The following is a 14525-nucleotide window of genomic DNA, read 5'->3' as shown; positions in this document are numbered from 1 at the left end:
ACTTCAATAGCTCAATTCACTGAAGTAGTTCAAAGCATTCTGTAAACTTCATAAAAAGGAAGCGACTTTGAAAAAAAGAAAATCCAGTGTCTCATATTTGTGAATCTAGCAATTCCAGTAAGTGGAATCTAATATCACCAGGACCGAATTCAGAGAATGAAGGACTTTCATAGGGGTGGGAAACCCCTACCCAGACCCCTTTAAAGCAAGTTAACTTGGGTTTGTGTCACCCCCTCTGGCTTCCATAGTGGTCATTTCATCTTAGAGCATGGACAAGTCTGTCTGCAGCCAAGCAGAACAAGAGCAGATTTGTCTCAGCTCTCCTTGTTCTCGTGGTGCTGCTGGCAGCAGCCACATAGCACACAGCTATGGCTGGGCCTGATACAGGACAGGAAGAGCAAGGGGTGGGGGGGCTGCAGGCAGATAAGGAGCTGTGGGGGTAGAAAAACATTTTGTTTCATCAAAAAGTATGCAGAGTTGGGAGGGATCCACATGGATCACAAAGTCCAACCCCTGGTTCCACGCAGAACCACCCAAATCCAAATCCTTTGTCTGAGTGTGTTGTCCAGCACTCCTTGAACTCTGGCAGATCAGTGCCATAGCCCTGGGGAGCCCATTCCACTGCCTGACCACACTCTGGTGAAGAACCTTTTCCTAACACCCAGTTTGACCTTGTGGAGATCACACAAGACTCCACTGCATCACAAAATCATTATCGTTGGAAAAGACCACTAATATCACCTAGACCAATGTCATTCCCACCATGCCCACTAACCATGGCCCTCAGTGCCATGTCCGCACAGTTTGTGAACACCTCCAGGGACAGTGACTGCACCAACTCCGTGGGCAGCCTGTGCCAGTGCTTCAGCACTCTTGTAGAGAAGAAATTTTTCCTAATATCCAACTTGAACCTCCCCTTGTGCAACTTCAGGCCATCACCTCTCGTCCTATCACTGTTAACCTGGGAGAAGAGGCTGACTCCCAGCTCACCACGACCTCTTTTCAGGGGGCTGTAGAGAGCAAATAAGGTTTCCTCTGAGCCTCCTCCAGACTAAACAATCTCCGTTCTCTCATCTGCTCCCCATCAGACTTGTGCTCCAGACCCTGCACAGATTCACCACCCTTCTCTGGATGCACTCTGGGACCTCAGTGTCTTTCTCACGAGGGGCCCAATCACACAGGGTATTGACAAAGGAGAATGAGCAGCTGATTTTCTGTTTTGTTAAGAGAACTGAATAGGGTACACAATACCTATGCCTGCAGTGACAGCGGTATAAATACACCAGAGATCTTTTTCCAGTGCGTGTGTACCGCTCTTCACTCTTGAAACATCCATGTGTGGTTGATGAGTGAAAACTAAAATAATAAAGTTGGTACATAATTAGATTTTTTTGTAACGTAGGACGGAACTTCGCTACGCTGAACAAGCAGACTGCTAACTCTAAGCATAAGCGCGCACGCAGAGACTCGGTCTGGTGTTAGCTCCGTGCCTGACGCGAGCCCCGAACCCGCGTCCCCAGCGCCCCATGGCTCCGGGCGGCAGCTCCAGGTGCGGGGTCGCGCAGCTCCCGCGCCCACCTGCAGCCCGCGGCGGCCGCCCCGCCCCTGCACGTCGGGCGAGCGGTCGGAGGGTGGAGTGAGAGGGCCGGGCCGGGCGGCGGCGCGCCCCGCCGGGCGGGCAGCCCGGCACTTTCCTTTTCGGAGCGGGGAGGAGCGGCAGCTGCGCAGGCGTTGCTCGCACCCTGTTGATTAGTCAGTGCTGGGATGGCGCTTCCTGGGCCAGGCGCGGCGGCGGGCGGCCCCAGCCGGTGCCGGGGGGCGGCGGGAGCAGCGTCGGCCGCTCGGCGGGCCTCCCCCTCCGCCTAGCCCGGCATGTCCCGCGGCGGTAGCCGGCGCTGAGCGCGGCGAGCTGCCTCCCCGCTTCCCTCCCTCCCTTCCGCCGCCGTCCCGCCGGCTGGGAGCGACCCCGGCGGCGCTGCCCGCCCGGCTCCCTCCCCTCAGCGCCGCTGCCCTGCCCGGGCCAGGCGGGAAGATGGACCCCGGCTCCTCGCTGGGCTTCAGCCTGAAGGACGTGAAGTGGAGCGCGGTGGCCGTCCCTCTGGACCTGCTCGTCAGCACCTACCGGCTCCCGCAGATCGCCCGGCTGGACAGCGGTGCGTGGGGCGGGCGGCGGGGCCGCGCGGGGGTCGGGCCGCTCTCACCCGTGCAGGGGGCGGCCGCGGGGCCCCGGGGCTCCGGTGTCGGCGGTGCCGCGGGGCTCGGGCTCGCGGCTGAGCGAAGCGTGCCGGGGTGCGGTAGGCTGCTCGCTGCCAGCCCAGGTTAGAGCGGTGCGAGAGGAGAGCCGGAGCGGTGGCGCGATGCTGCGGCAGGGCCGACGAGGGGGAATATCGCACGGCGGAGCCGGGCACGTCGCCTGTCACCGCTCGCTGGGAAAGCGGCGGAGCCGTGAGAACGAGGGCTGGCGCGAGGTGCCTGCGCGGCCCCCGGACAACTTCTTACTGCCGTTCCGTTGGGCGCCCACCTGCGCCGATCGGTGTGGGTGTGCCTCCAGCCCAGGGGATGAGGAGCCAGGCTGGGTGGCGGCGGTGCCCGCCGACGAGGCGGCGCTCGGTGGTTGGGCAGCGCGGGGGTTTCTCGCACTGCTGCTTCGCGATAGCGTTGCGTCGTGGCTCCCTGAAGCCGACCTGCTTTCCCATCACTGACGGAATGCAGAGGGCAACTCGAAATTTGGAAACGTGTCAGGGTTTGTGCGCTTCGTTAGCGGATGAAGTGGCCTCGCAGTTGCTCGCTGGAACGGATCGGAGCTCTCACAAAGTTTTCTGTTGGTTTGAAAAGTGAAAAAGGAGCGTGAGCGCTGTGTGCTAGGCAGGACTGGGGCCGGGTTATTGCTTAACTGCAGCTCTCATAACCCTGCAGCAATCCCAGCCAGGGCTTTTTGACTTTGTCCCTTGGTTGTGCGGCACGCTTCCCAGCCTTTGCCCAGGGCTGCCGTGCTGGAGCAGGCTGGTGAAAGCTGCTCTGCCATTTTAGCTGCAGCTGGCTGTTCCTCGTGCTGCCAAACCGATGTTGTCCTGCGATAGCGGTAGAGCTGCTGTGTGAAGGAGTTCCTCCTGTGGTAGTACCTCCTGTCCCTGAAGCAGCCAAGATGGCCTCCAGTCACTGCACTTAAGGCTATCAATTCACTTGCAATTCCTGGCAGCGGTTCAGGCTCTAACAGGGCACATGTATTGATGACTTACTGATTTCCTTCTGTGTGTGTCAGGCTCCTTCTCAGACTCTCTGCTCCCTCTAGAATTGCTCCCTCTGGAGGGAGATGGGAGTGCTATGTGGATGTTCAGAGGTGAGCAGTCTTTTTCCCTCCGCCCCTTCTTTGGGTGTGTTTTCTGGGGGGTGTCTTGTGCCAGACCTGGTGAGAAGAACGTCCCAGAGACAGAAGTACTGCTGGTTTTGTGCAAGGGCTTCTCATCCCCTGTGCACACCTGAAGCACATCACTACGTAGGTGGATGTGGGCATTCATGGGCTCTGTGTGACCATGTCCTGGGATGCCCAGACAGAGGCAGCTGCTGCAGGGAACAGACAGAGGCTCTCAGGCCTGCTTTCCCTCCTCGTGCAGATGTACCTTTTAAGTTATGGGACTGCAGATGGCAGACAGATCAATATTTTATAAAGAACTGAGACGCCGTGGTCTCAGTGGTACAAAGAGGACGCTTTTCCTATCTTCAAGGGAAGCTGTCTTGCAGCAAGAGGAAGCAGTCACGAATCAGTGCGTGGTGTCCTGAGGAGATAAGCAGGGAACATGCAGGGTGTTGACAGGTAACTTGAGCAACTCTTGTCCTGGGAGCTTGCCTTGTGTGCCTGTCTTTGTCCTGCAAAGCTGCCAAGTAGAGCTCTGTCAGAATTTCTTGATGTGGCTCTGAAGGAAGTGCAAAATTTGTTCCAAATGTGTATAATCTCATGCCATAGGCAGGTTAGGGTAGAGCTCTCATCTCCACGTGTCTGAAGGTACAGCTTGCAGGTAGTCACCAGCACACTGGAGCAGTAATGATGTGGAAGTGGCCTGTTCTATTCCTGAAGAGCTGAGCTCCTGTTGAGGTTGGTGGGAGCTGCCTGCACCGCATGTGGTGATATCTGTCTTCAGGAACCTTCTGACTTTGATAGGAGAAGGGGAGGCAGTTTTGAACTAAAAGAGGGGAGAGTTAGATTAGATGTTAGGAGGAAATTCTTTACTCAGAAGGGGGTGAGGTACTGGCACTGGATGCCCAGAGAAACAGTGTGTGCCCCGTCCTTGGAGTTGTTCAGGTCAGATTGGATGGAGCTCTGGGCAGCTTGAGCTGGTGGGGGCAGCCCTGCCCATAGCAGGGGGGTAGGACCAGAATGATCTTTGAGGTCCCTTCCAAACCAAGGCATTCAGTGACCCTGTGTCTTCACGGCTGGCTGCTCTGTCCTAGCAGCTGATTGTTTTTCAGGCTGGTCTTCTGATCATCGTGAGGTGCTGGGATGGAGTTCATGTCTTGTGTAGGACCAGGAGGTAAAGGGGGGCTGAGATGCTGGAGGTGTATGTTCTTCACAGGAAACCAGCTTTACTGCATTGTTTCTGCATTTTTTTAATGGAGTGTAGTGCACCGTGGGTAATGCTCTTATGCACACAAGACCTCAAGTTTTTCACTGCTTCCTCACCTTCAGGCCTTGTAGTTGGAAGGGGGAGAAGGGCTGTGATGAATGTGGTTTCATGCTTGGAGTTAAGATGTGCATCTCCTGGAAGAGTGCCCTTAAGTAGTTCAGTTTGATTTCTTGACAGGATGAAGTTATGAAATATTGATGTGCACTAAATTTGGTCCTCTGCAAGAAGGGAGGATTCTTCTGGATGGCATGGGATAAAGGAGGGCTGGGAGGAGGTAGTCTCTTGCTGCATCAAGGTGCAGGTTGGAGCAGTTAAGCAGCAGTGCCTACCTTATCTATCCTTAAATGATAAATTTGTTAGTCTGGTTCTCAGGTGAAATTCTAGGACTGTTTGGTTGGGTTCCAGTTATCCTTTCGGATGCCAAGTTTTTGAGATGGCCATTTTGAAGATGGCTAATGCCTGCTTGTTTGCTTTAGTCAGCTTTGTGTTTTAATATTTTTCTGGTGAATATTGTTAACGTTGACTGAACAAGTAGAGCAAATGGTGTCGCTCCTGAGAGGAATGTTTTGCCTGCATATATAACAGCCTAAATGTTTCCAGAGGGCAACTCGAATACAAAGCTTCTGAAAGAAGTAGCACTGGGAACCTGCAGCAGAAAGGGCTCATGTCTGAGCCTGGCTGTAGCCTTATGGCTGGAGGTGTGCATAGTTGGGCTGAGAACATGCAGGTAGATGCACAAGGAGGTGGCTGTTTTTGGATAAAGAGTAGCGAAGGCAAAAACTGAAAACATGACTGTTTTCTCCTAATTAGTAATGGTGAAGTGATGCTGAGTGTGATTATTTCAACACTTTGCTTTCCTGGTGATTATTTTTCTAGGATAACTTTGGAGGGTAAGAGAGAAGTGTTATCAAGGTTAAGATCTGGAAAATGCTGTTTTGCATAGAGCTGACCTTCAGGTCGAGCATTCCTGTGTAAGCTCACTGCTTACTCTTGCACTTGGTGGGACTCCCTTTCACCCTGCTGCTACTGCTGTGCAGCCAAAAAGCAGGCTGCCAGCAAAGAGCTGTGACCTACAGATTGGCTGCAAAGAGTTCACAGAAATCCAGGCCTCATGTATGAAGACTGGAGTTTCTGGGATTAAGAGGGCATGTCATCCTCTGGTGCAACTTTCTTCTTTTTTCCACAAGGAATGAACACATTTGTGCATGCTCTAATAATGTATTAGGGAAACGTGCTATAGAGATCAGATGTGGCACTTGGCTGGGCTGGGGGAAGCCCTCAGCTGGTGGAGAAGTGATTCCCTGCTGTGTGCTATGTAAAAACAACAGTGATTTTTTTCTGGAGGATCACTACAAGCCATTAAGACTCAGAAGGATATTAATTTCTGTAAATGTGTGGTTACTTTAAGGTGAAAGGACAGAAATAGTGATCTGAAAGAAGGAAAAATCTATGTAATAGGCAACAATCTTTTTATAGAAGTGATTCCTTAGTCCTGACAGAACTCTAGTGAAGAGCAGTGGTGGGATGAATAGTGAGTTTGTGCAGCTACTGCTCCTGGGGACAAAGATTTTATTTATTGTTAGTATTCAGGTACCCTTTTTCTTTCTCCTTTCTACAGCCTTTCCCTTTGACATCCTTCTGCTCCAGCAGTCTCAGTGGCCTGTTGTTTCCTGCAGCATGTTATTGTGGGGCTTATTCCAGTTCTAAATAAGTTGAAACCAAGCGCCCTTGCAGCTTATCAAAGAAGATCGTACAGAAGAGAACATCTTGGCCGTGTACATAATGACAATTTCATATTGCGTCAGTCTACAAATGCGGGTTGTCTGTGTGGCCAGACAATGCTCGGAAACTACAAAGCATCTTATTCTTTTTATTCTGGGTGCTGCTGCCCCTGCTTTGATTGTCCTGAATGACCTCCTCCTCTCAAGAAGCTGCTGCACAGCTCCTCGGTAGCCTGCTGTTGGTGTGAGGGGGTGTGAATCATGTGGGGGTGGGACGTGGCTTTCAAGTAGACCAGAAAAGGGACTTTAGATGTGCTGAGGCTTTGAGCAGATGCTGTGATCTGACCTCCCACTCATGGTATGGCTGGCTGCTGTATGCTATGTTGGTAGGTTACAGTTGTGCATTGTGCAGGTAGACTAAATTTTCTTTTTGTAACCTACCCATCCTGAGATATGTTATAGCCACATGGCTTGATTTCTTCCTTAGGTGCTGAGCAGCTTTGAAACTCCAGCTGCTTGTTCTGTATGTTCTGCCACTGTAGTAAAATATCAGAAACATCTCGCTTTCTTCTGTTTCCTCCTTTGCCTTATGGCCTGCTGTATTTCCACCAAGACAATCAAATGAAGATACAATTGACAGGTTGCTAATCTCTGGTACTGGTTGTTGTTTTCTGTCATTGTTTTTCTTTTTTCCCTGTTGGCAGAGATGTGTTCCAGGAACGTTTTAGTGAAAAAGCTTTTAATTCATTTAAAATCTGCAGCTACCAAACAGTGTCTGTGAAGATTACAGTGCCCTGCTGGAGATGGAGTCCAGTAGCTTGGCAACACCTGCTCCCAGGAATACCACTGGCTTCAAATGAGACAAATAACAGTTCAGCAGCATACCTGCTTTACACCTAAAATCCATTCCTTTTTTTTTTTGTTTAGCTACTTTCATATTCGACAGTGGTTTTGTGTGTATTGTGTGTTCTGTGACCTGTGTGCTGTTTGCACTACACTGGACCCATGGTGGTGCTGCTATAGAGCAGCTAAGATGCGGGCAATTACCATCCCTTATTTATTGCACACTTAATAAATATTCAGATTTCTTGCTACCGTCCATGATGTAGAGCTTCTAGATTGTGGTTCCTGCTTCTAAATTTCTGACTCTGTTAGGCAAAGCTTCTATGTATGTATTGGAGCAAACTTCCTGTGCAGTTCTGTAGTTCAGGTATTTGGTGATGAAACAACATCTGTCTTTTTATAACTGGAATTCAAGAGTTGCAACTTTAAATCCAGGGACAGAATCCTAGGGCACACTTAGTGTCTTGGCTTTTTAAGCTTCAATTACATGTAGCTTTTAGATATGGCACAAGATGTAGATAAAATCAAAAGAATTAAGGTGTCCTAAGCAGTTAGTAAAACTCTTGATCTTAGATCAGAGGTGCAGTGAATCACGTGCTCTTGTTGCAAAATGTGGTATTGAGGAATGAATGATACATGTGTAAGAAAGAAGGGCTTTGTTTCTTCAGCTTTGTCTGTAGGTGCTGTTCTGGGACTAGGTGTTCCTGTTGCAATGACTGCACGGGTTGGTGCTCCCTGTAATGGCACTGTGAAGGCAACCCAAGGGAGCGTGCCAGGAAGCAGTGCAGGAGGAGTTGGACAACGTGATGTGATGCCCCAAGATCCTGTGCGTGTTGTGAGCAGTTTGTTCCCATCGTTCCTGCAGTGGTTTGTCAGCAGCACAGGGCATGGGTGTTGCTGTGTTTCCTCTTGGCATTAGGAGTAACAAGTCGGCTGGATTAGGGAAGCTTAATTCCACCCCTATAGGAAAATATGCATCATCTTAGTGTGCATTGCGTATGACTCAAAGAACAACCTGCCTAAAACTCAGTGAGCCAATACTTTGAATCTGAAATGTGTTCTCTGAGTGGTTCTCTCCTTTGGAATGAATTTCGTGTAGCGTTTGCGGTCTGCTTTCTTCATGTCATTTGTAGTATGAAAAGTTTGTGGAGCTCACTTCACCGTGCCTTCATCTGTGAGGCACATCTACTGATTTGAACAGCTGACACCATAATTTAAAGACGTAGCTCAACTTTATATTTCTGTTCTGTGTGAGCACGTTGAAGAGTGCATCTGCTGAGAACAGGGCTGTGTCTGCCTTGAGGTCTTTGTGTTGGTGTGCATCAGCGTAAAATTCTTAACACTGTGGCCTTGCCAGTGCACTGGCATAGGTGGCTGAGGCCTAGCACCAGCCAGCAGAGCTGCCCTGCCTCAGTGCCTCTGGCATGGCCCCATTGGGACTGGGGCTGGTGGGGCCCTGCTGGGGAGGGCAGAGTGTGGAGGCCTGCCATCTCCTGTGCTCTGCCTTGGTGTTTGGTTTGTGTGAAGGAGGAATGAAAAGGCTGACATCTGGTTCCCAGACCAGGTCCCTTGTGTGGAGAGCAATGTGTCTGAGCCTTGTGAAATGCAAGCAGCCCCTGATTTGAGCCACGGCACGGGCCTGCACTGAGCCCTGGGAGCTGCTGGGGTTGTGGGTTTAGGAGGTCTCAGCAAAGGAACCCATGGTGACTTGACTGTGAAAAACAGCAAGCCTCATTGTGGCAGGTGAGATTGTGCACAGATCACTGTCAGGAGTTTTGCTGTAGCCAGGAGTAAGCAGAGACCTGTGCTTTCTGCTCTCCAGGCTTTCTAGTGTGGAAAGATATGTGTCAGTTCCCCTTCTGCCATTGTCTCCCTGTTTTCTTTCCCTGCTCCCAAACTGGCACAGACTACCCAGAGAATCTGTGAATGCTCCATCCCTGGAGGTGTTCGAGGCTGGGTTGGATTGGCTCTGGGCAGCCTGAGCTGGTGGGAGATGTCCCTGCCTAGGGCAGGGCATTGAGTGGCTTTTGATGAAGTGAGGGACTGAAAAGCCCCTCTGACAGGGTCGTACACATCATGCTCTGCTCTGCTTTGTGTCTTTGTGATCGTGACAAAACTCCCACGTGTTCTGGGTGAGAAGGTAACTTGCTAGGCAACAGTTTTAACTGCTGGGTCTGTGGCATGAGCAGCGGTGGCCCATGTGTGGCGCTGTGCAGGGGCACATTGTGAGAGGCTTTGGCTCCTCTCTGTATCCTAAAGCACCTGGGGCAGTTGAAGGAGTATGTAACTGATTGCAGAGCCTAAGGAGCAACAGCCCTAACCTGTTTATTCACCAGATGTTTTCTGCACTGCTGATATGAGAAAAAAATGAATAAGCTATTTCGTCTGCAGGATAGCGTAGGGACTTGTTGTGAGGCCTTGAGAATCCCAAGAAGATAAAATAATGTGTTCTCTCACGCTTGGTTTTTTTTTTCTTTTCTTGGGGTTTAGGTTGCTGTTTGAGCAGTGAATAATAGGTGCCTCTCAGGGACAGGATATTTGAAGGGTCATCAATCAGAGTCAGCAGGTGAAAGAGTTGCCTGCTATATTCTGGGCAAGTTCTGTTAACCATAGGGAATGACCCATAACTGTGTAATAGCTCTCATCCTCAAGGGTGGTTCAGGAACACATTCTCAACTCTGTTGCAGGTGGAGAGTAAATGGCTCCTCTGGATTAAAAGGACGGTAAATTAAACTATTCATGTTGTGGGTTATTGTAGTCTTGGGTCAGGTGTTTGTGGAGGTGCTGTAGTGTTGCATGCTGCTGGCCTTTTTACAGGATGATTTCTCCAGAGCTCACTAGGAAGAGACTGAAGAAGGGATCAGCCTCTCACCCAGAGAATCTTCTTGCAACATGAATTTGCCTTTTAAAAATGTTTGCTTTAAAACTTTATTGCCTCTTCCCTGGAAAGGGATTGTGTGTCCAAGATCGACTTGAGAGTACAAGTGTAGAAAAGTAGCTGTGTGTATCTTAGGCAGTCACTTCCTAGCTGTTCCTGTTGGCCTTATTGGGAGTCTGTGCCCTTTGCTTGGCTGCTGAGCCTGCTATTGTGCTGTTGTACCTGAACGGAACACCGGTTATCTGGAGGTATTTCCAGGGATGTTCTAAGGTAAAACACCCAGGACTGCAGATAGCACCATCTGCTATCCTGGGTCCTGGGTGCTATCTCCAGGTTTTCTTTTATCCTCCCTTGTTTTGAAATAGTGTAGTCCTCCTTTTGCCTCCTCCAGTGTTTCTGATGCACTGCTGTTTGTTTCTGTCCTGTTGCTCCCAGACAAATGATTCTTTCCACTTAGAGCAGAAAGAAGAACCTCTGGCTCTGAAGAAATTGGGGATGGGAATCAAGAACGTGTTTCTTGGATGGGTCAGCATGTGGTCTTTGGCAGTATGTGTACCAGGAGTGATAGCTGAATTTGCCACCAAAGGTGAGGAAGCAGGCAGGAACAGCCATGTTGAACATTTCTAGTCACTGAGACCAGAAATTCAACGTGCAACTAGTTGCTGTGGAATGGAAGCAGGTGTTTTTGGACCCTGATGCTGTGAGGAGGCATGTATCCATAGAGATAGCATGGGATCTCTCTCATCCTGTACTCTTTCTTATGTTGACCTGCTGTTTGGTTTAGCTTCGTTGAAGTGGGTTTTGCAGGTAGGACTTGAACGTGATTTGGTAGGTTTTTCCTCTAATGCTTCCTCTTAACTGACACCGGATTCTTGCTTAACTTACAGTGGGTGAGTGAGCTTGTTTGGGAGGTTGTCCCAAACACATCCCACTTGTTATGGGATGTGACTGGCTGGGAGGAGAATTCAGTGTGTGTAAACCAATTTCTGTCTTTGCTGAGAGATTAGTTACTAGAACATTTGATTATTCCTTCTTCTATCTTAACAGTCCTGTTCAGGCTTCTATTTATAAAAGGTCAAAATGCTCCTTTTCCTCCCTGAAGGAAGCTATAAAAATGTGTATTGGCTAATTTATGTGATCGAGTCTGAGATGTTTGTCATTTTGTTATGGCCAGGCTTTTTTCTACTCTGGTCTCCAGATATGAATCTACATTATATTCATAGTAGAAGAATATAGAAAGCATTGGTGTGCACGTGAATCAGGGAGATATTAGGGTTCTATATGAATATACAAAATGTGACTTGTTACATCTGTGTGTTATTGCAATTACTGAACCCAGGATGTGGCTGGAGATGAGTAGCAAAGCTGCTATACCATTGCAACTGAATGTAGGGCAGTCCAGAGACCGGATCATCCCTGTTGTGCGCTTTATGGGTTGTATTGTCAAATATCATTTGTGTTCCTGTCAATATAGAACAAAATATCTTGAGACTGAATAGCCTGTGGGCAAAGATAAATTATTCCTCAAGGGGAAAGTGAAGCATGATGGGTTTTCCTTCACTGTCATTTCTGTATGCTGCTCACTGAAAGTAGCTTTCCCTCTTTGCGGGAGGTGCTTTCTTCTTTTTGTGTGTTCCTAAGATGATAAAAGCTATTCTCAAAGGGACCTTACTCTCTTATCCCTTATGTTTTTGTATTTTTTTTATAAAAACAAAGCTGTTCTTTTTGTACCTTTCAGTTTGTGCTGATTTCTCTGAAACAATGGGAATTAATTGCACTCAGGATTAGGATTGTTCTTGGTCAGGAAAGAACAAGGTGCAGCCCTGCTTGCATTTCTCATGTTGATATTCCCATATTTCTTAGATACTGTTACTGTACAGAATGTAACCAAATCAAGCACGTGCCTAATTACCCTTGAACACCTACAATTTCTGTGCATGTATGTGGTCAGCCTGTGTTTGAAGAGGCCTTACCCTGTCATTAGTGGCGCTTGAATTTTACAAGGTGGAGCAGGAGAGGTGGCACTGCTGGAGCTGCCATCCAGAGAGCAGCCCCCCAGCACCAATTAGTGCGCATCAATTAGCGCCTGCTCTGCATCTGACAGTGTGGGGAGCTGGGCCAGGCAGCTCGGAGAGCAGCCAGCGGGCATCCCGGCTGCAGAGCAGAGCTGAACTTCTCCCAGCTGTTTTTATTACATCCCTACCATGCTGCAGAAATCGCAGGCAAATTAAAGTGCAATGATGAGCTCTTGCAAAGCCAAAGAAAACTATCCTTGAGGAGCTCCTGCGTTTTTGGCTACTTTATTTTTAATTGGGAGTTTGTCCAAGATGCCCTAAGTTCAGACAGGGATCACTGCCATGCAGCACAAAGGAGCGTAGTGTCTCTTTAGGACTTGGGCAGTATAATGAGAAGGCTGAGCATGCTTGCTTGGCTACTGTTTAAAAAAAATCATCTAATTATAAATCATTGACAATAGGCAGCTCCCCAGCTCTCATGCTGTGCCCAGGAAAAGTCTGAATGAATAGACTGCTTTTCTGTCTGCCAGGGCAATCTAGAATCACGTTCTGGATCTCACAGCTTTGGGGTTGGCAGGGTCAAAGGTTTTTTTGTGGGCATCCTGAATCCAGGGAGCAGCAGCCAGACCTTCCAGACCAGATTCCAACTGACGCACCTGGGAAGAGGGGCTCCTTGGAGCAGCTAAAATTTGGCTTGTCAATTAAAGCAACCACTTTGTTGCTGTGCTTGGAAATAAACAGGAGGCCAGTAGAAGCGCACAGTGCAATGCTAACTGCTGACTTCCCACCTTTCAAGTATTGAGCTTGTCCAGCTAGGCAGCTGATGTTGAACAGGCTCTTGGATATGTATCCTCTGGTGGCCCTCACAGTATTTACAGATGCTTCTGAAAAGGAGTTTTCTAGCATAAAGAATGCTTGCCTCTGGTAAAGGAAAACCTCAGCTTTCTTAATGAGGTATTTAAAGGAGCTGATTTGGATGGCAGCATGCTGCTCAGAAATCCCATTAATGCTATGGTTTTCTTTTGGTCAGGTAATTCTGTTACTCCCTTTATCACTATCAAACAGTTATTGGTCTTAATTTCTAGACTTGGTGCTCTGGTTGAAAAGGACAAATAAATGCTTTAACCTTCTTTTCCTGACTTTGGCAATGAGAATTCAAAATGGAAAACAAACAATCTACACATAAATTCCTGTCTCTCTACAGTAGCACTAAAGTAGGTTGGAACTTGTGTTGCCTGCAATGAAAAGTTAAGCTTTCTCATTCACGGTACTCTGGATTTGTAATCATTCCAAGTGTCATTAATGTGAGATTCTTAGAGCTTCAGATTTGTGTTGTTAGGTCATTTCAGAATGGATTTCTTTTCCATGAGAATCTCAGGGTTTTTAATTAATGATGATTCTCTGATCAAGTATCTTTTTTTTCTCCTTGAAGTCTAAGATACCATGATAAATGAAAAATGATAATGGGCACTGTTTTACATGTTGTAGGGTACTGGAGTAGTTTAAAGAATTGTTGGGTCTTTCTGTGGTTTATAAGTAACTGGGTTAATGGATTGTCTTGTTGGATCAATCTTACAGCTAAATCTATAAAGTGGATAAATCTGTAGTTACATCTGATAATGTTCAGCATTAATAAGAGTAATTACAGCAGTGACAGAAAATCACTGTGTTTTGGAATGCAAATGTGAAGATACTGTTTTTTTTTTTTTCCCTGTGTAGGAGTGGAGAGAAGGCTGTGTTGAAAGATGTGCTTTGACTTGCTTGGCTTGAGATCATAAAAAGTAAGGTTTCTCATTCTGGTTGTTTGTTTTGAAGGCCTGAAATGAACGCAAACAAAACTCAGTGAAATTTGAGTTGTTAGCCTTATTCTTTTTTTCCTACCAACTTTCATATGAACGTGCATCAAGAGGCCAAAGTTGCTGAAGTCAGTGGAGCGTTTCCCATTGAAGGCAGTGCCATCAGTGTTCCATTCAGCACTGATGTAAAATATTTGTGCTCCTCCTCCCCGTAGTGGGTTGAACAGGTTTTCTGAGACTTGCTGAGATGATGTCTGTGCATTGGCAGCTAGAGAAAAGCTTGTATTGGAACAAACCGGATTTTTCAGTGGATTAATCTGTCCCATAGCCTTATAACAAGATTAGGGTTTATGCTGATTTGTTGCAACAGTACTGGTATATCCAGTTGTTCCAATAGCAAAATCTTAATCCTAAAGAAATAAATCTGTCTTCTTCCTGGCAAGCATAGAAAGAATAGGGGGATGGGAGTTGTTTCTCTCTTGCTGAGTATTAGCGGATGGTAGCTTGAGTTCAGCATCAGATGTATTGAAGCAATTTGATTGTATCTGGCTTTTGCAGAAGGATTGGAAATTGCAGAAGCAAAGGCTTGTCTACTTTCTCTTGATTGTGAAATATTTAATGGTCACCCAGAGCAGTGTTTGATCATGATA

General features: G+C 48.0%; 1 protein-coding gene across 2 annotated transcripts in view; it reads left to right on the top strand.

Moving 5' to 3' along the window:
- Window positions 1-1677: 1677 nt before the first annotated feature.
- Window positions 1678-14525, top strand: part of GAREM1 (GRB2 associated regulator of MAPK1 subtype 1) — a 100874-nt gene continuing 88026 nt past the window's right edge. The window contains exon 1 of one of the 2 annotated variants that reach the window (XM_031612900.2): window positions 1678-2153. In XM_031612900.2, coding sequence (XP_031468760.2) covers window positions 2033-2153 — 121 coding nt within the window. In that variant the 5' untranslated portion in view covers window positions 1678-2032. Of the gene's footprint in view, window positions 2154-11698; window positions 13861-14525 lie in introns of those variants that run through there. The other variant, XM_090137509.1, reaches the window with a different exon arrangement.

Source organism: Phasianus colchicus, chromosome 3 (assembly GCF_987193195.1).
Source record: "Phasianus colchicus chromosome 3, bPhaCol1.hap1.1, whole genome shotgun sequence".
In the NCBI taxonomy this organism is placed as follows: Eukaryota; Metazoa; Chordata; class Aves; order Galliformes; family Phasianidae; genus Phasianus; species Phasianus colchicus.
This window is presented reverse-complemented; position numbering and strand designations above follow the sequence as displayed.